This window comes from Phoxinus phoxinus (genome assembly GCF_949152265.1).
Source record: "Phoxinus phoxinus genome assembly, chromosome: 11".
Lineage (NCBI taxonomy): Eukaryota > Metazoa > Chordata > Actinopteri > Cypriniformes > Leuciscidae > Phoxinus > Phoxinus phoxinus.
This window is the reverse complement of record NC_136886.1, coordinates 20027336-20055127: the sequence shown is the minus strand read 5'-3', so window position 1 is coordinate 20055127 and position 27792 is coordinate 20027336. Positions and strand designations below refer to the sequence as shown.

Here is a 27792-nt window from a genome sequence, read left to right as displayed (position 1 = left end):
TGTACATGTTTGATAGTTTTCTTTTAGTTAAACTTGGGCCACATAATGACAAACTAAAAAAATAAAAAATACACAAAAAGAGAAATCTCAAATGACATCAGACACTGTGTGCCTGCAGCTTCAAAAAGAGGAACTCAATGCCCCCTTGTAAAATGGGGTAATATATCAAATAAAAATCACAAAAAAAAGTGCATTGGGTTTCACTGGAAATATCTTTATTCTGAGTAATTTATACAGGAATCATCCAGAGTATCCAACATACTCTATAACGTTCCCAAATGGAATCACATCAAGAGCCATTTTAAAGGGATTCATGAAATGCTCCAAATTTGTTACATTTGATAATTGATCTGCTACAGACGCTTTGGCACCATTACATTATTTTCAAGCTATTTTGATTTAAAGGGATAGTTTAACCAAAAATAAAGATTATGGGATCACCTTTATGACGTTCTAAACCTGTATGACTTGCTTTCCACTGTGGAGCACAAAAGAGAATAATGTTTTCTACAGAAGAAAGTTGTACACATTTGGAACGACACAAGGGTCGGTAAATAATTAATTTTCATTTTTGGGTGAACTATCCCTTTAAGAGAAAAAGACGACTGCATGTAATTTTACCATGGCATGAGATTATGCTTGATCATCCCACACCAAATAACATGGCAACACTACATATGAAAACATGACAAAAGACAAAAAGCAAAAATGAAAAACTCACTATGCATTTTAACAGTACAAATCAAACATAACATGGTGCTTTAAAATTAATCCTGGTGCAAAACTGTAACAGTGGTGTGCTGAGTGATATCAACCTCTTATTTGTGGCATAAGACTTTCCTTCACATAATTTTTTTTTTTTTTAGTACAGCAGATGTCATATAACATGAAATAAAGTTGCATATAAAGCTAAGCTGATGTGATGCAAAGTACATGAACAAAATATCAGTCTGGAACATTCTTCTCACACAGCCAATATTGCTTCATAAAATGTCAACCACTCCAAACAGCACAGTCTTTTTTTTTCCTCGGCCAATCGACATCCATGTCACAAATTGAGCCTTTTCTCTCCCCTCTGTGGTTTCTGTTTCCGTGGCAACCCAGCTGGAAGTCCACAAGTGCTTTAAGCAGGCAAACATTTTCTCTGAAAGTTACATGTTTTGATTGACAGGTGTGACATAATTGCGAGGAAACATTCCTGTCTGTCCGTGACAAGCCCCCTTCCACCAATTAGGATCCGAGTTGTCCAGGACCTGGATAAAATCTCCACGCCTGAAACCCAGCTCTCCATCCTCTTGAGGGTCAAAGTCAAACAAAGCTTGAACATATGTGGAATGCTGTGGAACAGAAGTAGAAATGGTGAGAATTATTACAATTATCACATCGCTTTAAACTCAATCTGGCCTAATGCAGTTATGTTATAGTTATAACTGCAATCAAAACTGTGAATAGATTAGTAGATTGGAGTAACACTCCACCATTACCTCATACTAAAACCCTATATATAATATATACCCTAATTTATATATATATATAAGCATGTATATATATATATATATATATATATATATATATATATATATATATATATACACATACACACATACTATTTACCATATATAAATATTTATTTAAATTATGATTTTTTTTTTGCCATGAAACCCCCCTGTTTTAGCACTGGTCGTTCACACCTCAGATTTGAAAAAGACTCAAGAAATGAACATGTAAATCTGTGGAAAAGTGGGAGTGAAGAGGGTGCCCATCCGAATAAAACACAATATACTCATTACAGACACGTGAATATTGACAAAAACAAACAACAGAGTTGGTGGCACCTTGATGCATTTTAAAAATATAACCCTATGACAACAATCTCACAAAAATCTTATCATTAGACACCACTAACAACTATCATGAACAAATTAAATACATTCTGATAAATTATTCTTAGAAATATCAACAAATCAGCATTAGGCTATAACTTTGCAGAGCAACTGGTCTATATTAAAAATGAGGAATACTAATAATATTTTCATTACGTTTAAGAGTACTACAATCTCTGAACAAATGACACACGTCAGTTTAACAGAAAAATAAAGGCATACCGGTAGTTACCTTTTGTCAGTCTATATCATTGTCTTCTGTGTATCAGATTAATTCATTGTGTCATTGCGTTCATGATCAGATGTACCGCTGAATCAGTGTCTTTATTTGCACATATATATTTCACAAGACATGAAATATGTGCACATATACGATGTTTGGAGCACTAGAGTATATTAAATATATGTCCATAAATTCTAGAAACGCACTTGCTCCAGTCTGGATATAAATTGTGATCCGCATCACGAGTGTTAGTTCTCTGTGCAGAAACCGCTCTCATGCCCGCTCCTCATGTTGTTGTTACATAATAAATATTGTTACAGTCATATTTCCCATGTGTTTGCAGTCAAACTCCAGCTCTTACCACATTGTTGGGAAAATGCAAACAACACTTTTGTGCTACTATACTGATACACCTGTGTGTCTGAACACAAAGCTGAAGAGGCAGAAGTGAACGAACAGCGCTTAAACGTCTTTCATGACATTTGAATTCTCCACTGTAATGCGATACATGTAAGACAATAATAATAAACATAATAAGTGCTATTTTTGTTTTCATTGATGTACCTGTAAAAATATGTTAACACCTTAAAATTGTGTTTTAGGGATTCATGACCCTTTAAATAACTTGGTTAACAGGGTGGAATGATTGCACAATGTGTCAACACTACAATTTTAAGGGAAAGTGTTGGTTTTAATTAAGTAATACTAATCTTGTTACATTTATAAAGCACTTTTCTTGGCACTCAAAAGCCCTTTACAAAGAAGGGGATCTCTCCTCAACCACCACCAATCCACCTGGATGATGCGACGGCAGCCATATTGTGCCAGAACGCCCACCACACACACAACAGCTTACTGGCGGAGAGACAGTGATTAAGCCAATCAGTATATGGGGATGATTAGGAGGCCATGATGATGAACAGAGGCCAATGGGCAAATGTGGCCCGGATGCCAGGGTTAAACCACTACTCTTTTTTCAAAGGACATCCTGGGATTTTTAATGACCACAGAGAGTCAGATCCTCCTCGGTTTAACACCTCAACCTAGTTTTCCCAGGAGGTCTCTCATCCAGGTACTGACCAGGCTCAACCCTGCTTAGCTTCAGTGGGCAACCAGTCTTGGGCTACAGGCCAGGGTGATATGGCTGCTGGCCGTATCACAAAGGGAAAAATCATCTAGTAACAGGGTGACAACTAAATATAAGATTGTTTGGTAAAACGAAAAATGGCTTTTTAATACAATTGACTTAAATTCAATTGATTATATAAAAATTATAACGTTGCATTATTTATTTGTTGGCTTTAGTTGAGAAGGTGAGACAAAACTATGGGATTTGACACATGTGTACCATACAGAATTTTTGTGGAATGTTCCAGCACTGATTCAGTCCTACCTGTGGTACCTGTTCAATGTCCCTGAGGAAAATGGGCTGATTCCTGGACACAGAAGTGGATCGATGATAATCTACTAAAGAGTTTAACGAGTTAAATTTGACCACCCACAAGAAGTATTTTCCTGCTCCGTCCCGTAAGACTTTGAAATGCTGGACATCATTCCCAAATCTATGGGAAAACAAAAGGGGTTGGGGTGGGGGGGACAGGACAGTGTTTAGAGAATTACATCATAACCAGCTGCATTTATAGCACTTAGAAATTTCAACTATAGTTAAAAAACAACAAAAAAACTCTGCACTGTCCAGTGTATCATGAACCCTGATGTCTGCAGCTATCTGTGGAGAACTGTTTGAATGATTCAGTGTTGGCCTAGTTTAGATACCACACAAAAGAATTCAGAAGAACACAAAAATAAAGTGCTGAAACGGCTATATTTTTTGCTGCACTGCATCAATTATTCATTGACATGCCCCTATTTACAAGAACAGATTCAATTACTGCATCAACATTTCAAAATCAGCAGCCATTGTTTCTAAGTGTTTAATACTAGGACTTCAGAAACAGTCATATACAAATTGGCAATGTTATTTGGCACAGAGAAATAAAACAGAGTAGGATAGAATAGAATGACATACACATACTTGACAGATAGTGAGAAGTCTCCAGGTGCACTCTCACTCTCCCTAATGAGAAAAGCTCCATCGTGTCTCTGTTTATTTAACATTTCTTCTGCTTTTGCACGGGGAATCTTCCCATAAAACCAGCTGTGTGTTCAGAACAAATCAAAAAGCAATTGTTAAGATGTATAATGTACTGGTGACATTCCACTAAACAACAGTTTTGAAGTGAGAGATTCTGCAAAGCAGCTATGATCTTTAATGAATAATAATAAAAGAAAACATCTGCAGTGTCCAGGTCTACTGGACGGACAGGGAAAAAAAATCCTATTTAGTATTTATTAGAGATCTTGGGCCCTATTTTAACGATCCAAGTGCACTTAGGGCGTTTCCGAATCCACCGGTGCATGGTCTAAAAGGGTCGTCCCTATTCTCTTAATGAGTCATGCATGGGTGTGTTTTGTGTGTAACGTGCAATAAACCAATCAGAGTATCGTCTCCCATTCCCTTTAAAAGCCAGTTGCATTCGCGCCATGGCGGATTGCTATTTACATGGCGGAATTTGCAAGCGGAAAGACTGAACACTTTCCAGAGAGGAAACGGATCAGCTCTTGCGCGATGTTAAAGCACGCAAGCAGATCATCTACGGGACAAGCCGGATTCCACCATATTTTTGGGTAAACAATAATAATATTTTACATTTTAATCATTTTATTTGTAATATTTGGCATGTGTGTGTGTGTGAAAATGATAACTGCGTCGGGCTGAAACTAGCAAAAAACACGTGCGTCGCCCATGGCACTGTATTGCGCCATTTGTATGAAAGGGCCCATAGAGTGTGTATATTTTGATGAGAGGTATACTGTTATAAGAGAGGCATGGATTCATACTATATAGAGTACTAAATTAGATATTACATTGACATTATGTAATGAGAGCAGACTTTCAACTGCTGAGTTCAGCAGACGGAACAAAAAAGAAACAACTTTTGACCTTCAACAGATCAAATTCAACATTGTAATTTTATATATATATAGTGTTATTTTCCTACATATACTAATGTGTCTTTCTTCGTATAAACAATTACTTAAAGGGATAGTTCAACCAAAAATGAAAATGCTGTCATTGCTCACCCTCAAAGACTTCCATTCATCTTTGAAACACAATTGAAAATATTTTTCATGAAACCCAAGAGATTGCTGTCTCTACATTGAAAGTCCATTCAAGCAAACCTTTGACATGTCTTGCTTGAAGCATGAGAACAAACCTCATTGGTACTCGATGAAGCTCAGGACAAACCCCATTGGCTAAGAAAGTGCGGACGAGCTTCCGTTTGCCATATTTCATTTATGGGCGTTGATCAATGTTAAATCTTTATCAAATCGGTTCATCATATACAATTATTGAGTCTTTTCAGAAGACTTGAATTAAACCACTGGATTCATATAGATTCCTTTTACAATATCTTTATAAATTTGTTGAAGCTTCAAATTTTACTTGCTTGGACATTTGATTGATTGACAGCCAGAAATCAGGTTATTTGTGTTTCAAAAATGAACAAAAAAGTATTATGGGTTTGGAATGACAGGAGTGTGAGTAGGCTAATTGATTACAGAATTTTAATTTTCGGGTGATCTAACCCTTGTAAACACATTTGGTGACTAAAAAGAGCAAATACTTACGGGTGTGGCTTCATTTCTATGTAATTTTTAGGGATGAATCCTTCTTTTCCATTGAGTTCTGCCTTGTACCAGTTCTGGTCACATTCCTCATTTAAAACCTGATGGCAAAACAATAGACACTTCAAAACTTGACCAGCATGTTGTCATTACACAGTGTCCACAGAGTAAACCTCCAATCAGCCCACAGAAGACACTTCCCTCCGAACACAGAGGAGCTAAAGAACCAATCGTATCACTGGCTGTGGTGTTTAAAACCCTCTATAAATAGCATACAGGAAATATCCATCATTTCAGCTTTAAGCCACACATAACATCCTGTATACATAAGACTTCTCTGGCACTAATGAGAAATACATTGCACACTCCCTGTTTTGTGGAATTGCAAAACTGAACCAGATGGATTGCGCAAAATGATGTGGACCATTACCATCAGTTCTGATGGCTGGGAAATAATGTCTGTTTCATAACTGAAGTACCATCTGTGGTGATGACCATCACCTTCCAATATGAAATAAAGAGAGTCCATTTCTGACCTGTGGACAATCTCAGAGGTGGAGGGCTTTCAGTTGAAACAGATGAAGAATACAAAAAACTATAAAAAAACAACAACACTTAATGTGATTATTTTAGGCTAAAATACCCTCTCTCAGTCATGCTTAAGTCAAGTATGTTAGGACACATCCGTCTAAGATAAATGGGATTCTTATCCTATAGCCTGGACGCTCTCATAACTCTGAAAGATGGTCTCCCCATCCATTCTCTCTCTGTAAACAACCATTAATCTGCTCTCACACCCACCGCGCTATGGCGCCTCTTTTCTCTGCCTTCAAGAAAAATAGTCACATTATAAACAAGCCAAGATGTCAAATTCCAAATATAAAAAGAAAAAAAATGAAAGTAGGTCTTGGTGGGAAAAATGAACAAAGAATCAAAATGAAAGTGGGTCTTGGTGGGAAAAATGAACAGTCTCAGTTATAAAGAAGACAAACTTTTGTTGTGTATTTTTTTAAATCTACTCTCACTCTAAGCACTAACAAATAGAGAGAGGAAAATAATGTTGTATTTGTCGTTTTTTTACTCTAATAATCTTGGTGAAAAAGTAACCAAAATTTTAGGAAACCTCTGTGTGGGTGCGGAAGAAAATTTGCATATGCAAAATTTGCCCCAATTTTGTCTCTTTACAGTAAAACCCCTCACAGTGGTTGGATGGAAACTGGTATTAGACATCCAACAATCAGAGCAAGCTTTGTTAAAGCCAAAAAGTAATGCAGCAGACAGATAACTGAATGTGATGTCCAAACCAAGTCCACATGCTAAAATACAGGTCTGTGGTTCAGAGATGTCAACCGGCCACAATCCACAACCACTAAATCCCTATACAGAGGAAATAATACTACCACTAGCATGCTTGCCCGCAGCTAAGCACTGTTGCTAGGCAGAAAGAGCATAGCAACAGAAAGAGAGTGGGAAAGTGGTTCAAACGGTAATAGAATACAGGAACAGTTTAGATATCGATGGTGCATTTGCACCCATATAGAGTACAGAGAGACGGTGTGTAGCACGTGACCTTAGGCATGCATGACAATAAAATAAGAAATAATATTTCTTCCATGTTAATATTTAATAGTTCCCCCATAAAAATGTCATAATTTACACACCCTCATGTCATACCGAAACAGTATGACTTTCTTCTGCGGAACACAAAAGATGATATTTTGAAGTATGTCTGTAACCAAACAGTTTCAGTTACTTAAGATATTTCTCAAAACAGCTTTTTTGAGTTCCACAGAGGGAAGTCAGAAATGAGTAAATGCAGACAGAATTGTCATTTTTTTTATTTAGGCCACATTCACACTTTTGCAGTATTGTTGGCCATTAGTGGGGATGGGCAAAAGTATGAGTTCTCCGAATATCTCATCAGAAATGTCGACAGAGAAAAAACAGAGAGAACAGGTAAATCACTCACAGTAACATTAACTTCTCCGTAGAGATGCACCGATATGAACATTTTTGCAGATACAGGTAACCGATAATTCTTTATATTTGAAAGCCTATAACCGATATATTGGCAGATAAATCTAAATCCAAATTTTTATTTAATTTTTGAGATCCTGATTACAAAAACAGAAGTCGCCATTAAAAGCATTAAATGTCGATGATGTTCTCATTATAATTTTATGTATAAATAAATTTGTCTTTTTACTGTCTTTTTAAATCATTATACTTTTTAAATCATTAAGTCAATAAGTCATTCAAATCATATTTCAAGCAATTCAAAAACATCATGGCAAACCGTGAAGTGTCTCAGCTGAAGGTCAAGGAAATAATTAGTTATTTATTGGCTTTAATATATCGGCCAAAATTTCTTATCGGGCCGATAACGATAAAAAAAATATACCGATATGGTGGCCGATATATATATATATAGTGCCTCCCTACTTTTCCGTCTTGCCTACATGCCACAACAGTACAGGTACCTCAAAAGATACGAAGTCTTTACTCTGGTTAAGACAGAGTGTAAGCCTGAAGGTGTTGACACAAGGCCTCTGACCACATCTGTCAACCAGCTTTCTTTTAACATTGACAAGCTCTGTCCCTAGAAATCAGAACAATGCATACTGACACACAAACACACACAACCCAGGACAAGTGTGTGACTCAAGGCATAATATAACATTTATTTATTTTTACTCCAAAATCCAGTTGCATGAGGATTGGGAAACATATATATAACATATATATATAAAAAAAATATTAGCAGTTACATCGCATATATGGACACATTCAAAATTGTCCGAAATGCGAGAAGTATGTGATCCCATATATTTGAATTAAGCAATATTTATGTTGTTGTTGTTTTTTACCCAAATCCTAATTTAGGTCTCATTCTCTTTTTTTCAAAGGGGATTTATTTATAACTAAATAACTCATAACTTATAAACACTCATTTTCCTCCTTTCGTGAAGTAATGTATTTTTTTTTTGTGCAAATAAAATATAACCTACATAACCCATTTAACCTAAAATGAAACCCAATTAACAGTTTGTATGGCTTCAATCCTAAACTATGCCATGGAAAAGTGTTTATTGTGTTGTGTCATGGTCATGATTTTACCATGTCAAGGAGAAACTGCTCAGTGTTTGGTTTAGATGTCTAGACTTGAGTCTTGTGGTGCTGGACTGCCATCGGCTCATGTGAATATCACATTATTACTCACCCTGCTTAGAATAAACAAATCACACCAACACAAGCACCAGAGAATGCAGTGCAAAACAGATAAACACATAATCGTGGTAGAAACAAACTACAACTGACCAAGACTATCTAGTGCATAACAGTATTGACTTTATTGGATTCTTCTTTTTAGAGTTATTTTTTGTCCTTTTTACGGCTTAATTGGATAGGACTGTGAAGAGATCAGACAGGAAATCACGGGGTGGAGAAAGAGGAACAGGACAGCAAAGGACCTCGAGCAGGGAATCAAACTCGGGTCGCCAGAGACGCAGTTAAGCCATATGTCGGCTCAGACAACTTTATTGGCTTCAAACATCGCTCATTCTATCAGAAATTATTCTGAATAATTTGTTTTAATTTATATGCATTTTGTTTTATATTATTTTCCTTTGATCTCATTTTGTTCTCTAATTAATCTCTTAAATTCCAAACAAAAAGGTAAATATTAGATTAAGTATTTAATTAAATTGGTTATCTAAAAATAGACACACTACATGGCTATTTCATTTTTATTAAATTTACCAAAGTTCCACCAAAAATACACTACAATTTAAGGGTTTGGGGTTGGTAAGATTAGTTTATGCTCACCAAGTTTCTTTGATGAATAGAGTCTTGAATCCGGGAAGAAGACACACTCTGTCAGTTCAAAGCTAGATTAAAGACACATCTCTTTGACCTAGCATTCACATAATACATTATAGACTTCTATAATTAAATGTTAGGCTGCATAGATTAGGTCAGCCGGATCTGGGAACACTTCCCTTATATCCTGTACTCGTTGCAAGAATGGAGAAGAATGCATCTACGCTAATTTTAGTGTCTTTGTTTATCCCGAGGTTTTCCCGCAGCCTGCCGGATCCAGGGCCCAGGCCGTATCCAGATCTGACGAAGGACCTTCGCTTGGACCCGATGACAACGCAGTGCTGAAGTGCCAACTATTGCCTCTCCCTATGACGGATCCCTTTACCACTCTACAGATAAAGTGTGGTGGGGAATTTCGGCTTGCGTACCTACCCCGAAGTGATCAAATAAAATTCTGTATATATATTATATATATTTTAGGGCTGTTAAACGATTAATCGCGATTAATCACATCCAAAATAAAAGTTTGTGTTTACTTAATAAATGTGTGTGACAGTGTATCATTATTTTGTATATATAAATACACACACGTTCATGTATATATTTAAGAAAAAAAAAATATTTATATATAAAATATTTATAATTTATATATAATATAAATTATTTATAAATCTATATACAGTATATACATGCAAATATTTCTATACATATACACATTTCTATATATATATACACACAAGCATGTGTGTGTATTTAAATATAGAAAATAATTATACACCAGTACACACACATTTATTATGTAAACACAAACTTTTATTTTGGATGCGATTAATCGCGCTTTAACAGCCCTTATATATATATATATATACACAGTATGCTGAGTTGTAAGGTTTTGGTCACACTGCACACACCCAATCTAGAAAATATAGGTCATTACCATTTTTCTAGGAAATATGGTCCAGTGTGCCTAAAGCACTTATGAAAGACAAAAGGAAGCATAATTACTCATGAGACAAAAATGGAAAATTAAGCATACAGACAGGGGGCGAGATTTTGCAGGATTTTAATTTAGTCATCATAAAAATACAGGCAAATCATATTAGGCTAATAATATCCTCTAATTCCAAAGATTTTCACCTCATGTCTGGCATACCATTTACAGCAGACCTACATATCTGTAATAAACAGATTATTATCGTGTTCAAGGGCAATGGAAAGCTGATACTGGTTGGAGAGAATTGAATCGCCTTTAGCAGCTGGGACTAGACAGCACCAATTCAAACTTAACATTAGTAGTAGTAGCAGCAAGTAGTGCAGTAAGATTTTTTTTCCACACTAAAAGGATAATTCATTTCATTCATATTTGATATATTTTAATGAATCTGTGCATTGCATCTTATTCCTTGGTAAATAAATAAATGACACCACCAATGATATCAGACTGGCATCAGCCATGATATTACGAGTCCAAACATCCCCTGAAGGCCAAACAGTTAATCACAGGCTGACACACTCCAGACAGGCTGTGAGCCATAGAGGTTCAGACACAAGATCATAACTGTACGGATAACAGACTGTAACAGACGAAGAGATGCGTCACTAAAGCAGGCATCAGGCGCTTTGAATCCATGTCTATGCTCATGTGTACATTTTCAAAGACGCAATGTAAAAGAAGCACATGCCCGAGAGATATTTAGTAGGTTAAATATACTAGACCTGTCTGCAATCCAAATCCAGCAGTGTGAAATGTGTTTTGACGGGAAATTACATCAGCAACAAAAGACAGTTGTGTAGTGTGAAAAGAACAGCAACCCGACAACCTTGAGTCATTGAGTGTGTATAGTGTGTGTATATAGAGTTTATGTTATTTTGTGAAGTAAGGACAACAGTGATGTCAACCCAAATGCCTGCAGTCAATCACTGAATCAGTAAGGTGACCAAATTGGTATTACACCAGAAGAACACTGAATATAATATTTTGTATAAATGCATTATCGCTGATTTCCATCCACAATGAGTTTCAATGAATTCATAAACTACCAAAAAACGAAACTAACAAAATAAAGTCGCAACGTATCTCAAACAAATAGTAGCATGGAGTAAAAAAAAATATTCTCTTAAAGGGGTCATGACATGAGAAACCAAATTTGCCTTGATCTTTTGGTATAAGAGGTCTTTGTACCATTAAAACGTCCTGCAAGTTTCATAGCTTAAGACTTCCTCCCCATTATAAACGAATCATTTATTTAAAGCTGCAGTCCGTCGTTTTTCCTCTTTGTCACCATCTCTGTTCGAAATCAGACGAACAGAGTCTGATTTCGAACAGACTCGTTCGAAATTTCGAACAGACTTCGAACAGACTTCGCAATTGCAGTTATTCGCGGAATTATTAACTGTGCATGGGTAGTAAATCGGCATGAAACAGCGCGGATGAACACAATGTATTGAGGAGAACCTGTCGCTGCCGCGTCGCTGTGGATACTGTACTACTGTCATCAGCAATCTCAGAGTATACTTTTTGAAAGTGTATAACGTTAACCAACATTAGAATTTTCATCGGTACATGTCATCTGAACAAGTAAGTAACATTCACTTTTGTTCTGACCAAATTCGGGGGGTGGGGGAAGCATTGCAGTAGCTATATCATGCTGATTAAATCTAACGATTGCATATCACGTCAAAACGTGAAAAATATATTTTGTTCTCAAATTATTAATTATTCTACATCATTATTGCGTGACTACATTTAATGTGTATTAGGGCTACCTGTAGTTCAGTTTTCATTTCTGTGCAGTATAAATTCTAATTGTCATACCAACAAATTAATGTTCCTTATAACTGTTTCTCTTTTAAATAAAAAACACACACGTATGTGTAATCAAATGCTTATTTAAAACTGTAATATAATCAAATTTTATTCACATACATTTTGAACCCCTTCAAAACACGGAGTTCACGCCACCTTTCAAAAGCCCTGCCGATGTTTATCCTTGTTTTAGCATGGGCTCGGTTGCAGTCTCTTTTTTCTGTAGCCACTCTGAAGTCCGAAGTCTTTTGGGTTTTACAACTGGTGACTCTCCAGTTGTCCCTGGTGATTGTCGCTTTAAACTTTCGGGATCCGCCATACCAAGTGCTAAGCTAAAACTCCACCATCATCCACACACGCTATATAGCCGACTAGCCGGGACTCATTCTATATGTGTACAGAAGTGACGTAATGACGCAAAGACATGCTTGAAATTCCCGCGGAAATCCACCAGTACCACTGGAATTAAAATCATTATTACAAGCTTACCGTTTTGAATCGAGGTAAGGCAAGCAGATCGTTTTGAACACTGGCTGGTTAAGTTTTTTTTCAAAAATGTCTTTTTTGATATTTTTAAACACAAAAAAGTGCCGGACTGCAGCTTTAATCAAGCTCTAAAGACAGCTCGTTCTGGATTCATGGTAAGAAGTGACGTCACGGTACGAAGTGACGTACCAGCGTTTGCATATGACCGCCTCCGGCACAAGAGAACTACGCTTTAAGCGCAAGACAACTACGCTCATTTCGTATCATTGTTGCGCTCGCGCGCTGCGCGCCTCACAAGTTTTCAGTCGACGGACAGCGAGTGGGTCTGTGTACAGGGAAATTACGAAGCCACGCAGATGTGCTGTTCCTGGCTGTGGACAAACAACATCTTTGAATACGCTGCGAAAGATCCAGTCGTCAGGGAAAAATGGATGCACTTTATTTTTTGCGGACGTCTTAGTCACGGCAATGTTAGTTTAAGCGTTTGTTCTATACATTTGAAGGATGACTGTTTTGAGAACAAATTGTGAAAATTTGAGAAAACAATTTGAGAAAAAAACTGCAGTGCATAAAACTGTTGCTCAAAGATAAGTCCGTGCCGACTATTCTGGGCTCAACATCGACGACGCAAACTGTAAGTAATGTATTTAAAACTTTAAACTACTTTTTAAATACGCTGAATCCGCAAATGTTCTGGCTGGGGGCGTTAATAATTGATGCATAGGCACTGACGTTAGCCAATCATAACAGTGGGCGTTAACACTGAACTCTTAAAGGGGAAACACCCCCAAAACAGACTGTTTCAATCAGAGGATGACAAACAGGGTGGGAAAAGGTCATAAATCACTACATTTTAAAAGTTTTTTGTAAAAAAAACTATAGTAATACTATAATTGCACCTAAGGGAACATAATAATAAAATAAAATAAAACATGTCATGACCCCTTTAATAGTCTCCCATATTAACCAGGTGTTTGGCTGTAACTACAGTATCTTAAAGCTTTAACCGGAACAATTCTCTGTACAGACTGTAGCGGTCACATCTTTAGCACAACATCAAATTCTCAAAACTGAAAGCATAGAACCTTTTTAGTGGCATTCTGCCTTGCGCCAGAGGCGCTTTTGGTCGAGTGTTCTAAGTCAGTGAGAATGATGCTAAAAATACTGAAAATACTAGGCTTCTGTCAGGGCACTACAGAGAGCAAATTATGTTTATTTTTTTTTATTAAGCAGAAGAGTTAGGCCTGGTTCATAAAGTGTCTATGAATGAACGCGTTAAAAGGAATAATTATCCAAAAATTATGCGATGACACCAGAATGCAATGGATTATTCGGAAATTATGTAAACGGAAAATACAAAGAATGGAAAAAGTAACTATGCCTTTATTCTTTCTTAATCATATCGGAGCCAGATCTTGGTCTTTAATTAATTATACATAATTCCCTTTGAGCAATGCTACTCCCTCTTTCATTGTAGTAGCAAGGAAAATTGTGACATGTACATTGTTCAAAATGTGCTCTTTTGTGTTTCATAGAGAGAGAAAAAAGTCTAAGTCATGAAATGAAGTCAAATGTTTGTTGCATCATGAGAGTGAGTAAAGGAAGAGGGAGATATATGTGAGAGGATTTCTCTTATTTTACAGGTGACACGTTCTTTGATGCAACGCCCATGTATGCAAAATCAACTCCCATGAAACTAGGAAAGTAGGGCAATAAATATATAAATATATCAGACATACAGCTCAAATTTTCAGCGCTGCCTTTAGGGGAGGTGTGGGGGAAGCACCAAAATCACAAGAGACTTTGGAAAAAGCTGAGTTCCCTGTAGCCAGAGGTTCAAAACAGAACCCAAGTGAGAAGATCAAAACCTATCCTGCAGTCAGGAGGCTGATACAGTAATTAGTCAGGATTTCTAGGCCAACCTAACAGACTCTTGGGGCTTGGGAATGTTCACAACATATTAGAAGCAAATGGTGTTATCCCATGGGATATGTTTGGGCTGTTATTCCCCCTTTAAATAAAAAAAAAGATTTTCATATAGATAACAGCAAAATTGGAAACATCCCGCTCTATATGATCCAAGTTCCCAACTGAATTGTTACTTACTCAACAGAACAATGTTGATTTACAGTACCGTTCAAAAGTTTGGGATCAATATGATTTTTTAAAATGTTTTTAAACTTTTTACATAAATATTATTACAATTTAAAATAACTATGTTCTATTTGAATATATTTTAAAATGTAATTTATTTATTTGATGCAAAGCTGAATTTTTTGCATTACTCCAGTCTTCAGTGTCACATGATCCCTCAGAAATCATAATAATATGCTGATTTGGTGCTTATAATAATAATTATTATTATGTTCAATTTTGAAAACAGTTGTGTAAAATTTTTTTCCAGGATTATTTGATGAATAGTAAATTTATCTGAAATAGAAAGTTTTTAATGTCTTTATGGTCACTTTCGATCAATTTAATGCATCCTTGCTGAATAACAGTATTCATTTATTGTCACAAAAGCTTTCTATTTCAGATAAACGCTGTTCTTTTGAACTTTCTATTCATCAAAGAATCCTGAAAAAATAAAAACTGTTCACAACCGTTTTCAACAACGATTGCAACTGATAACAGAAAATCAGCATATTAGAGCTAGAATTTCTGAAGGATCATGTGACACTGAAGACTGGAGTAATGATGCAAAAAATTCAGCATCAAATAAATAAATAACATTTTAAAATATATTTAAATAGAAAACAGTTAGTAATATTTACAATATTACTGTTTTTACTGTATTTTGGGTCAAATGAATGCAGCCTTGATGAACATAAAGGACGTGTTAAAAACATTGAAAAAAAATTTACCCATCTCAAACTTTTGAATGGTAGTGTATATATATTACCACTTACAAAACATATAAAACAACATTAAGTAAAGTACTGGCTCTATTCAAACCGATGACCGATTCACACACAAAAAAATGTATTCCTAAGAGTAGGCTAATTTATATAAGTATCTGACTCCTTCGTCCATGCTGTTTACCTTGGATTATTTTGTTGTTTAGTGTTCTATCTGAATAAAGCTTATACCTATCTCATCTTATACCATTGCACAATGGCTGAACCTAGAATGCTTTATTCTGATTGGCTGACACATTTTCTAATGTGTTAATTAATCTTCAATAACTGCACGGACAAAGTAGTTCCAACCAGATCTTGAGCACATTATAGTTCTATATCACTGTGCCAAATTATTTCACCATAACAAAGGCTCTAGCCGCCATTGCTCATTCTATAATGGGTCTTGGGCTGTTTATAAGGAAGATGCAGGGAAGTAGTTCTATACACACAAGATTGTTTTAAGGACAAAAACCTGAAAAATTTCTTGAAATAAAAACACTTTAAAAATAACTGTGGTAAGCGGAATAACTGACAATGAACCGTTGAATAATAATAAAAAAAATGATGCACACCTGAGGTGGCCTCCATAAATTGCAACGTTACCACCTTGGGTGTGCATTATTTTTCCATAATACAATAGCATGTCATCAATTATTATTTACACATTCAATTGAGACTGCAAACTCACTGTAAAATATGGAATCTTAGTTTTGCCTTTTCATTGTAGCTTCCATAAATTGCTCTCAAAAATTCATCAAATTCCATAATTGCTTATGTCTGTGCCAGGATTTGAATTTTGCAGGCATTGCCAAAGAGTGGGGGAGAAAAATATCAAGACCAACTCTCCTAAACCTCAAGTCAATGAAGAAAATGCAACAAGCTAAGACAGGTCTGGCATTCCTTGCTTTGACTCCTGCTATTTTTAATATGATCAATTATAAAAATGATATGAAAAGTTGCTTTTGATTAATACGATGAATCCCTTTTGCCTGGAGACTCGAATCGTTAATAGTTTTCAACCTGTCAATTACTCTGGCAAATTTAAATTTAGAAGATAATAAAATATGAATTTCAAGACCTACTCAAAGGTTTTCTTGAGAGATGAAGCTTCATTGACCTTCTGCTAGTGTTAAACTTGGCACAGTATCTCTGTGTGCCAAAATTCTTGAAGAAACTCAAAGTAAAATTCAGGTGAAAAGGGCAATGTTTGATCATATTCTAGTTGGCAGAATGCAAAAGCAGATAGTACTATGTACGCTGCTGATTAAAAGTTGTCTGGAATGTTGAGAAAGATGTGCAGCTTTGAAGATGTGCGTTTTGCTGGTTGAAAGGTCCAGGGGGCAAGAATAGCTGATACGTGACCTAAATTAAATTATAGCAGGATGGCAAGCGCTTCTGAATCCAGTCCAAAATCCTTTGGATGAAGCTGAAGCCTTCAGGGGTGGGTGGACGGGGGGAGTCCGAGTTGCTAGGTTGACTGCCCTTGGTTCAGAACCAGGACAGAAACAGATCTATGAAAGAAGTCTCTTTTGCTCACCAAGGCTACATTTGATCAAAGTAGTAAAGAAAAAAGAAAGAAAAAAAAACTTAATAGTGAATTATTTAATTTAAAATAACTATTTTAATATATAACTTATTCCTGTGATGAATAAATAATAAATGTTTAAAAAAGTTGTGAAGCTTAATATTTTGTTGAAACCATAGTACCTGTTCAGGATTCTTTTTTTTGATGAATAGAAGTTGCAAAATAGGGCTGCATCCCTTCGAGACTTTCCTTTTTTGAGTAAAATAATGAGTAAAATAAAGCCTGTGGTAAACATAACTTGAAGATACTTTGACATTTTGTTCTACAACGTAGACTGCACACACACCAAATTGTTATTCAAAACATACATTTTCAAAAATGAACATAACTGAATGAAAACATAAGTTTTCGAAATGGGTTTGTGTCATTTACTTTGCAGACCAAACTGTCAAAGTATCAAGTTACCGAATTAGTCTTCTGGGCTCTGTCGTCATACCTGCACCACTCTATTGGATCCATTCATTCCGTATTAAAGTGACAGCAGCCTAATATTCCTACTGCTGTCTGTTATGGGAATCTGATCCCATAGTCTGTGTCATTAAAGGTACAATATGCAATGTTTTCTGCCGCTAGAGGGCGCTACATTCCAAACAACAACAACAGCGTAGCTTGATGACGATGTGAAGCAGCGTGGAATGATGGGAACTGTCGTTTTTAACTCCACCGTGGATGTAAACCAGTCAGACGGGAATTGAAAAATCATGTTCATGGATGAGGTAAAGTTCTATTTTTATAAATATTGCGTTTAATGACATGCTTTTATTTCATTAAAATGAATTAACTGCAAGAAAAGTAAGGTTTAATACTAAATTGGTTATCATGTTACTGTATTTGTCGAATTCATTGTTGTGATAACGCTGCACAGTTGTGTTCTAAACAATTGTTGTAAAAGTACATTCGAACATACCCACATCATTTGCCAAAAGACTGATTAATCTTTATGTATAAAACATGCTATATTTATTTACATGGCCATAAACACCAGATGTGATAAACAATGTCAACAAACTAAACACAAGCCTAAAGCAATAATACTTTCCTTACATAAACATAACTATTACCGAATGCTACATTTGGAATAGCCTATATAAAATTGACCCGTACGTTTATGGGACTTGTCTTTGTCGACTGAACCAGCTGCCATAACGCTAAGCCAACGTTTGTTTCTTGATAGACGCTACAACTACAACAACTTCCGCATTTGTCCAGGACTCCACGCAGTACGAGCGGAAACCGAGGGTAACGCGGATATGACGCCATTGACTGGCGACTCCCAGCTCACCCCTTCTCACACACCCCATTTCCTCGGTTAAAATCACAATTTTCTCTCGATTTAAAAATAGTTGGAAACATTTGGGATATTGTAAGTAATCAACTAAACAAAATATATAACACTGGCCTTGTGATTTTGGGATATTTTAATGCACAAATATTACATATTGTACCTTTAATGTTAATCAAACAACAAAATACAAAGATAAAATAATTTTTGTAACTTTGACAAAAGATTAAATACATGTAATTTTCTACAGTGAATTCTATGCAGTGTTATTTTTCAATTGATTATTGCATATCTGAATACTGTTAGACTGTTTTTTATTTGTAACTTTGTTCTATTGTATATGTCTTTGCTTGTCATTTGTTTATTCATTTCTATGCAGATTCAAAATCACCCCAATCATTCAAGAATTATTAATATTCAGAGCTATTCAAATCATCTGGTGAAATTGTTTTCATATCGCAAAATATCGCAGAAAAACTAAATATTGCAATGTCAATTTTTTTTCCACTATCGTGCAACCCTAGTTCAAACTAACATATATTTTTTGAAAAAAAAATTAAAAGTAAATTTAAATTTAAAAGTCGTTACTCTCAATTTTTTTAAATCAATTTAATGTATCCTTGCTGAATAAAAAAAAAAAAAGACAGAGAAAAAAAATCTTACTGACCCCAAACATTTGAACGGTAGTGTATGCTACTTGCTGGTCAGTTGCAGTTAAGGAGGTCTACATAATATCTGTAGAAAGCCATCCGTTAGCATTCCCATTCATTTTAATGACAGTTGCTTGGTTGGCTCAAAACCCCTGGTGCAGAATCTGCCATCTTTTCTCATGGGTGGGTGCCATATCTTTTTGAGTCAATCATCTGAACCTAAATGCCATGTGACTAATCACTCTGGAGCAACACTAAAATTATATCATGACAACACAGATTGGCTGATGGCACCACAAGAATGTGCTGTCACAAACCATTAACTAGTGATTATCCTGAGATATCAAAGGCAGCAGACAGAGAAAAGTAGTGTGCATGCTTTTTTTATTTAGCCCAACAAAAAAAAAAAAAATGGGCCTTGGCAAACAACAAATACATAATGAAATATTTGCGATTTACAACATAATTTTAATTTTAAGGCATGTGACTTATCAAGCTGTAAAAAAGCAATAGCCTAAATGATATTGTATTTTTTAGTTGTTTGTTGAAATCTCCTTAAAGTGATTTAATAGTTTATTCTGTCAAGGTTGATGGCCTCAAAACTACCCCACATGGACTACATTTTTTATTTAACATGTGGTCATAGATTAAAAAAAGTTACGTGATATCCAAGATGATTACAATGTTACGGAGTTCCAAACAGCAAAACAATTGTAGGCTACAATTTCTAGTTACAATCACATCAACTGCTTGATTGTTTATATATCCCCAAAATGTAAAATATATTATCGCCCAGCTCTAATCTGCTACATATGTCTATAAGGCATGGAGATATTACAAACATTAACATCATGATTTTCTGAAAAGCTGACGCAAAACAATGTACATTGAGAAAAGCACTATAAAAATAAGATAATTGACTTGACTTAACATCACGGCATGTCCAGACTTTACAAAAGCAATGCTACATATTTTTGACCCTGATTAAAGATAATATGTGTCTGTATAAATAAATTATTGCAAAAGGATAAACAGATAAACTAAATATATCTGTAGATATCAGATTTCTCATAGCTTGATCATACAGTAAGACAGAAATGAAAAAAATGCTGCAGCAATAAATGACACTTACCTTTAGAATCTCTCCACGCTTGAAACTTAATTCATCATCCGCAGTAGCTTTGAAATCGTATTTAGCTATTGCCTCCATGGCATGGACTGTGTGGACACAATACAGCTCCAGAAGGAAGTGTTTCTACATGCAGAATAACACCCCTAACTGATCTGATTCAATCTCTTAATTTCTGTCCTTGTCCCTGTTGTCCGTGGACTGACAGATCTTTCTTGTCTGCGTGCTGTCAACCTGCAGACAGACATAAAGATTTGAAACAAATGTAGTTATCTGTATAGACAAAGCATAAGGAAATATATTGTTTTTTGCCTTTTAATCAGATCTGGTGTGAAGCAGCTGTGCAATGTACGCAAATATAAAGGGAACGAAATAACTGGGTCGAGCTGACGTTTTCTTGCAACTGACTATGAGCCAATAAGAGGAATCAGATGTGATGTGGGGTGTCTTGGTGATACTGGATGCTGGTGAGATCTTGAGTCATTAAGATCTGACACATTTGCACCACAACAAATGTCAACTAATTGCAAATCCAAACTAATTATTCATACATTCATGTCAAAATCACGTTTAAAGCATAGTGGTTGGGGTTTTGATCCCTAGGCTACCTGTGATTTGAATCATTTGAATCGACTCACTAAGAAGATTTGTTTAGATTCGCTTGTTCGTTCAGAGGCTTTTTTTAAAGTGCGAACTGCGAAATCAATGTTTGAATAAATTATCATTAAAATTGTAGATCTCTAAACATCATATTTTTTGCGTATTTAAGTATCATTTTCGGTTTAATCAAACGAACAAAGCAGACCATTGTTCGTTATTTTAGTCACTGCAGTGCAGCCATGACTTTTGCCGAGACCCGAGAGCAATATAAGTAAAATAGTTTTGAGTTTCAGAAAACATAATTTTAATAGGCCTAACGTTAGTGTAACTTAGTAGTCATAATTCTCCCTTTTCTCATTGTTGTCAACGAGAACATGAACCGAACAGGACGAACGACGACTCCTTAAAGAGTCCTTCAGTCGGCCAGCAGATCCATGTTGACATAAAATTGTCCAGTTTAAAACACTCACGAAACGAGACATTTCATTCTCGCAAGTCGTTCACGAGCTGTCTGCTGTATCACGATTCGCGTTCAGTGTCACTCCTGCGAGCGAGCGAGTCTAGTTCAGTAAAGGGGCGTATTCATCCAAACGATCCAGCAACCAATGAAAATGCCCAATCACAGCCCACACTCGAATGCTATTTGCTCGTGCTTATCGTCCGTCTGAAAACTGGACAGGCAACCAATGGAGTGACGCGCTAACTTAGATGAACAAAATAGGAGTCAGTGCAAGGGATTGAACGAAAACGATTCACTTAAGAGATTTGTTCACTCCACTATTCGACTCAGCTAGTGATGTGAGATACTAGAACGTTGCCGTTATAATTAAGCTGTCAACACGCTGCAACCATGTAACGAGTTCGCGAGGGTCCAGACCTCCGGACAGATCGCGCTGAACTAACGTTAACTTATGTGTCGTGGGCCCGGGCGTCCGTCACTTCGTTGATTTTAATAGGAGCGGTTTGGTTTGTCGCTTCGCACGTTTGCAGGCTTGCAGCAGTAGCCTGTGTAGTATAATAGTTGTTAATATAGTCGTTATGGCTATACATAGTTTAGATAAACAGATTCGTTTAATGATGTTGTGATTTTGAAGATGCGATTGTTTGTTTTGACACTAAACTTTTTAGCCTTAATTATGAATCAGTCACCAACACGTACCACCACTCAAACAAATAAATTGCTTCATATAGGCTATATATATATTTCTTTCCACCATATATAAATCTTAATTTCTATCAAGAAATCTATCAATCTATCTGATTGAAACGAGTCGAACATCAGTTCTTATGCAAACATAACTTACCCAAGTCACAGAGGTGCAGTCTCCCTCGCCGATGCCCCTTACGCATTGAAAAAAAGACCTAATTAAAACTACTGTATTTTAACTACAGTAAAATCATGTTATACGGCTCAGTATTTCAGTCAATTTCCACGACTCCGAGTAACGTTAGTACTGGGAAAAGCAAGCGGGCTGTTAATTTCCGCTTCCTTCGTGTTATGGTCAGCAAAGATGGAAAGGTCCAAACAAAAACTTCGCACACTGAATTAATAAATAGAAACTAAATCGACGGTGCACTATAGATCAGAGATTCGATTCAAACGCGCTTGCCCCGTTATCTAAACATTTTCATCTCGCTGTGAAGATTGTAGTAGGCTACAGATTTGGCATGTAACAGGAGAGAGATTGGTTGTTCCAGTTCTCCACGAGAAAGAATAATGCAGCATGACACACAGATGAGCGGAGCGACATCTAATGGACAAAGGGTGAAATGCTGCACTCCAGAACTCTGAGAATAGTCTGGCTGCAAAAGTCAATTTAATAAACATTTCCAAGACGACAGCTGCACTAACAAATTTGCCTACTTATGTGCTCAAATAAATTGTAAAAAATATTTTTTTTTTCATTACAAAAAAGTTACCACAAAAACACCTCATACCAGCGGAAAGGAAGGTAGGCCTAAATATTGTCACACGGTGTTGGGTACTTTTCAAATAGGCTATAAGTGTTGTAGGCTATTGTAAGGCAATAATAAAAAAAATTGAACATATGCAATTTAATGAGTTATTATGAGTTCATAAATCAATAGAAAAAGCAAGACTCTTAGGGTTGGTAGTGGACACAAATAGACTGATACGCGCCTCACATCGATATGGGAACAACTGCAAACCTTTAAATAAACGAGACATTTGGCATATGAGAAGAAATGGTGCCCTGATGGATAAAGGTGCAATTTCTATCTATGACTGGAGGTGTCAGCCGCTGTCCAAAGACGAGCGTCTCTCTCTCTCTCTCTCTCTCTCTCTCTCTCTCTCTCTCTCTCTCTCTCTCTCTCTCTCTCTCTCTCTCTCTCTCTCTCTCTCTCTCTCTGCAGAGTGAGACTGGATGCTGCTGCTCATCATCTCACGCGTCTTCAAACAAGTTTTGCCCAGGGTTATTCTTTCGTTTTTATTTGTCTTTATTCATTTATTCAGCAGTGTATATGCTGCAAATTGTGTATAGAATTCTAAGTAGCAAATGTGAGGCGGTGCTAAAAGGTGTGACCCTCACTGTGAGCCTTAAAGTTATTAGCTGCTTTGTTGTCTGCAGAGGTAGATGTTGAAACGGCATTTCTTTCGCAATTTTCACCATGGATATCTCTGAAGACTCTGAAAACTCATCTCTGGTTTTCTTTAACTCGTCGGAACAAGGTAGGCAGAAATGGCAGGGAATCAGTTTTGTGGAAAGTGACCGTGACAATTTAGTTAGTTTCAAAATCAGCTGATACAGAAACAGAACTGTTTATGATCTTGTTAGCGAATATATAACATTGTTTACAGAATACGGCAACAGCTTATTATTCTTATTCTTCTTATGAGGATGTCTTAACTATAGACTAGGCTATATTATGGAAATGTTGGTGCATAACATGTTCATAAGTTTTGTTTTTTAATGAACTTCATATAGGCCTAAGCCTATTATTTCTGTGAACCTAGGCTATATAAGAGAAAGTGTATATTTTAGACACTGTGGCATCATTTCTTTTAAGTTTAGCATCGTAAAAACAGCACAATCTAAAAGATTACAAAATGCTGCTAATAAATGTTGTACACCACGGGACGTCAACTTTTGAATTTTTCTTTCTCTTCTTATTGCTTCTGTTTTGTGCTTAATAGTGACAATGGGAGACCAGTATGGAAATGCCATCTTGCCCAGTATTTTTGGAACCATATGTATTTTGGGCATCACTGGAAATTCTATTGTAATCTACACCATCATTAAAAAGACCAAATGCCAGGCTAAACAAACAGTACCAGACATTTTTATATTCAATCTCTCTATTGTGGATTTGCTTTTCCTCCTCGGCATGCCCTTTCTCATCCATCAGCTCCTGGGCAACGGATCTTGGTGTTTCGGAGCCATTATGTGCAAAGTCATCTCTGCTTTAGATTCTAACAGCCAGACAGTGAGCACCTACATCCTTACCGTTATGACCTTGGACCGTTACGTGGCAACCGTCCACCCTTTCCGCTTTAACCATGTCCGGACAACCTGTGTAGCCGGCACTTTGGTGGGGATTGTGTGGGCGCTCTCTCTCATCTCCATCACCCCTGTCTTAATCTACACTGGCTTGATGCCTCTCCACAGCGGCCAGGTGGGATGTGCTCTCCTGCTACCGAATCCATCCACCAGTATCTGCTGGTTCACGCTCTATCAGTTTGTGCTGGCGTTTGCCCTTCCGCTCACGATTATCTGTGTGGTGTTCTTTAAAATCTTAAAGCATATGTCTACCTCAGTGGCACCTCTTCCCCCGAGGAACCAACGAGTGCGCACCAAAAGTGTGACTCGGATGGCTGTGGCCATCTGTTTGGCCTTTTTCATATGTTGGGCTCCGTACTACATCCTTCAACTTGTCCATCTGGGAATACAGACACCCAGTGCCTCGTTTTATTATGTCTATCACGTTGCCATTAGCATGGGTTACGCTAACAGCTGCATTAATCCTTTTCTCTATATTATTCTGAGTAAGACCTTTAAGCGGCAGTTCGTAGTTGCTATCCAGCCTGCGCACAACCACTTTCGGGTCAACCCGAGCACCACAGAGGCCACTGTGTCCCTCCGTCTGGCTGCAGACTGCCAAAGACATATTCCTGCTGACACCTCAGAGTAATATAATAACGTCTTTCCTAATTACAGATGATTAACGGCTTGAGTGTGAGGATTTAATTGTTTTCTTGGCTAGATGTGACAGAAGATATGTAGGCTTATGAAAAGCAAGGGAGTGCAGAGCACAATAGAATGACTGACAGTCTGGTTGAGCAGTCTGGGTGAAGTGAAGAATCTTTGAGCAACTACGTGCTGACAAATAACAATGTCCATCAAAGGCAGAACACAAAACACAGGCACTGCTTGTCATTAAAACAATATGCTGTTTCATTACTATACATAAAATGTTGCCTAAAGTTAAAGAAAATATGATGTAAGTAAAAACAACATGATGGAATAATAGATCATGCTATCTCTGTGCACTCAGTGTGTTTGCATTATACATAAATTATGCCTAAATCATGGACATGTTTACAGTAAATGTATAAAAGTGAAACTGCTTTATTGATTGTTTTACTTATAGAGCAGGAAACAGATCAGCAGTAAGTGATTGGTTGTGTTTGATATTTTATTATTGCTTTGGTTGATCCCCTTGGTGCAGATTCAAATGTTACTTTACTTATACCATGTGTTGTTAAGCCATGATGATATAAAAGTCACCAGTCAAGTGTTATGTTTATGAAACATTAAAAAAAAGGTTAATTAGTACTAAACTGAAGATAAATCCATCCGACGGGACTCAGGTAGAAATCATGTTCATAGGTGAGCTAACATATTAAAGTTGAATTAATGTTAGGCTACTGTAGTATGAAGCAGGGCGGGCCGAGAGCCTGGGACATTTTGCGTTGCTGTTTTTGTAATACTTATGCCACAGTCAGCTGCTGTCGCTCCTTTCGTTTTGTTGTTAATGCATATTTGACTATTAAAGTTTAATGTTCGCCTCCTTACTCGAACTTGAATTTTGTTACGTTTCATCACTTAAATTCGTTTTTCTGTTTGTTTTTTATTCTTCTAATGAAACAGCTGCAAGTGCTGAATTACTACTCATACAGGTCACTTAATTTGACTAATTATATTTTTGGGGTAACGCAACTCTGTTTTACCTGGTCAAAACAATCATACTACAAAATACATTTGAGAGTGTTGAAAGTTATGTTATAACGTCATTCTGTGTATTCGCTCGGTGGCTTGTGTGAGACACTGTTGTGCACTGCAAGGGGTATTGGTATATTAGAATATCATATTAATACAATCTGTATGACTTGTGTCGCTTAATGGCATGCAATTCCTTTTAAAACCGTGTATAATGGAGAAAATGCTGTACTGTTACTACAAATAAAGCTCTTTCTGGATATTAAAGCGTTTTCTTTGGTGTTTCCATATTAGAAGTAAATCCGTAAATCAAGGGTAGCGCGGATATGTGTGTTACACTGGTTAAAATAGCTGATTTCTCTGTATTTAAACATTTGGGATAATATAAGTACAAGTAAAAAATATATATATATATATAACATTGTTCCTATGGTTTTTGGATTTTTTAAAATACAAAATCGTACACATTGTGCCTTTAAATCATATCTTGGTATTGTGACAATTAGCAAAAGATTGATTTGATTGATTTGAAAATATAGTAAAAGTAATATTGTGAATATTACAATTTAAAATAACTGTTCGTATCTTAATACATAGTAAATAATGTATGTGATGGTGAATTTTTAGCAGCTATTACTCTATTCTTTATTGTTACATGATTATGCAGTAATCATAAATATACTGATTTGGTGCTCAAGTTTATTTTTATTATCATCAATGGAAAACAGTTGTGCTTAATGTGTTTTTTTCAAGCACAGCATTTCTATGAAATATAAATATTTTGTAACATTATAAATGTCTTTACTCAAAAATGTTTTAATCAATTTTATGCATTCTTTTTCAATACAATTTCAATTTCATAAAAGTGCATTAGTATGTGTCTTTCTTTAAACTTCAAATGGAATCTTGCAATGTTATTCATCTTGTAGCTGGTTGTTGTGGTTCTTTTTAATTTTTTTATATCCTATTGAGAAAGTAATTGGTAAATGTATTTGGACACAATGCTGCTTGAGAGGTGCATGGACAGCTATTGTGTCCTTTTGTTTTGTGTCTCTAATGGCTCAGAAATTACTTGCATCACCTTGTCAGTCGTATTGAGGTTTTGTACAACCACTAATAGATATAGGAGGTTGCTCATGTATTAAAGCAGTAAATCGAAACATCCTTGAGCCATAAAAAAGGAACTCAAAGAGGCCAATGCTTCCTCAGAGCGGTCCTAAATGTTCAAGATATGAATACATATGACATTTTGTCATAGCAACAGACAGTCTCAGAGGCATCCATTTTCCATACATTGCCTCTTCATATGCCCGGTGTCTTCAAAAACTACTGTAATGTACTTCACAAGTTTGTACATTTGCTGGCATATGGTATACAATCAGACATGGTATAACCATTTTTTGCATTATGATCATTTGTTGCTTTTACCTTCAAGATGCTGCTAAAATTATGAAGGCACTATGGCAATTTTAAAAGGTCAATTACTCATTAAAATCAATCCTGTAAAAGTCATTATCACTTCTGAGTGGCCTTTTATCATGAAAGCAAATGCATCCATTCAT

At 36.3% G+C, this 27792-nt stretch overlaps 2 protein-coding genes across 5 annotated transcripts; one reads left to right on the top strand and one right to left on the bottom strand.

Annotated features, from left to right (window-relative positions):
• Nucleotides 1-195: 195 nt before the first annotated feature.
• On the bottom strand, nt 196-22843 carry grb2a (growth factor receptor-bound protein 2a). 4 transcript variants are annotated; one of them, XM_079627356.1, is made up of 6 exons: nt 22358-22843; nt 20457-20687; nt 5800-5897; nt 4142-4264; nt 3500-3668; nt 196-1337 (listed from the first exon to the last, which is right to left on the bottom strand). In XM_079627356.1, exons 2-6 carry the CDS (start codon nt 20532-20534, stop codon nt 1152-1154), a joined length of 654 nt encoding a protein of 217 aa, XP_079483482.1. In that variant the 5' UTR covers nt 20535-20687; nt 22358-22843; the 3' UTR covers nt 196-1151. The 4 variants fall into 4 exon arrangements, with proteins under 4 accessions (XP_079483482.1, XP_079483483.1, XP_079483480.1 ...); XM_079627357.1 differs by lacking the exon at nt 22358-22843 and adding an exon at nt 21524-21681; XM_079627354.1 differs by having other exon boundaries at nt 202-1337; nt 4136-4264; nt 22358-22794.
• Nucleotides 22844-23698: 855 nt separating this feature from the next.
• On the top strand, nt 23699-25202 carry mchr1a (melanin-concentrating hormone receptor 1a; the record flags this gene model as incomplete). Its single annotated transcript, XM_079627554.1, has 2 exons — nt 23699-23742; nt 24208-25202. The coding sequence occupies exon 2, from the start codon at nt 24213-24215 to the stop codon at nt 25200-25202; it is 990 nt and encodes a 329-aa protein (XP_079483680.1). The 5' UTR covers nt 23699-23742; nt 24208-24212.
• Between the last annotated feature and the right edge of the window lie 2590 nt (nt 25203-27792).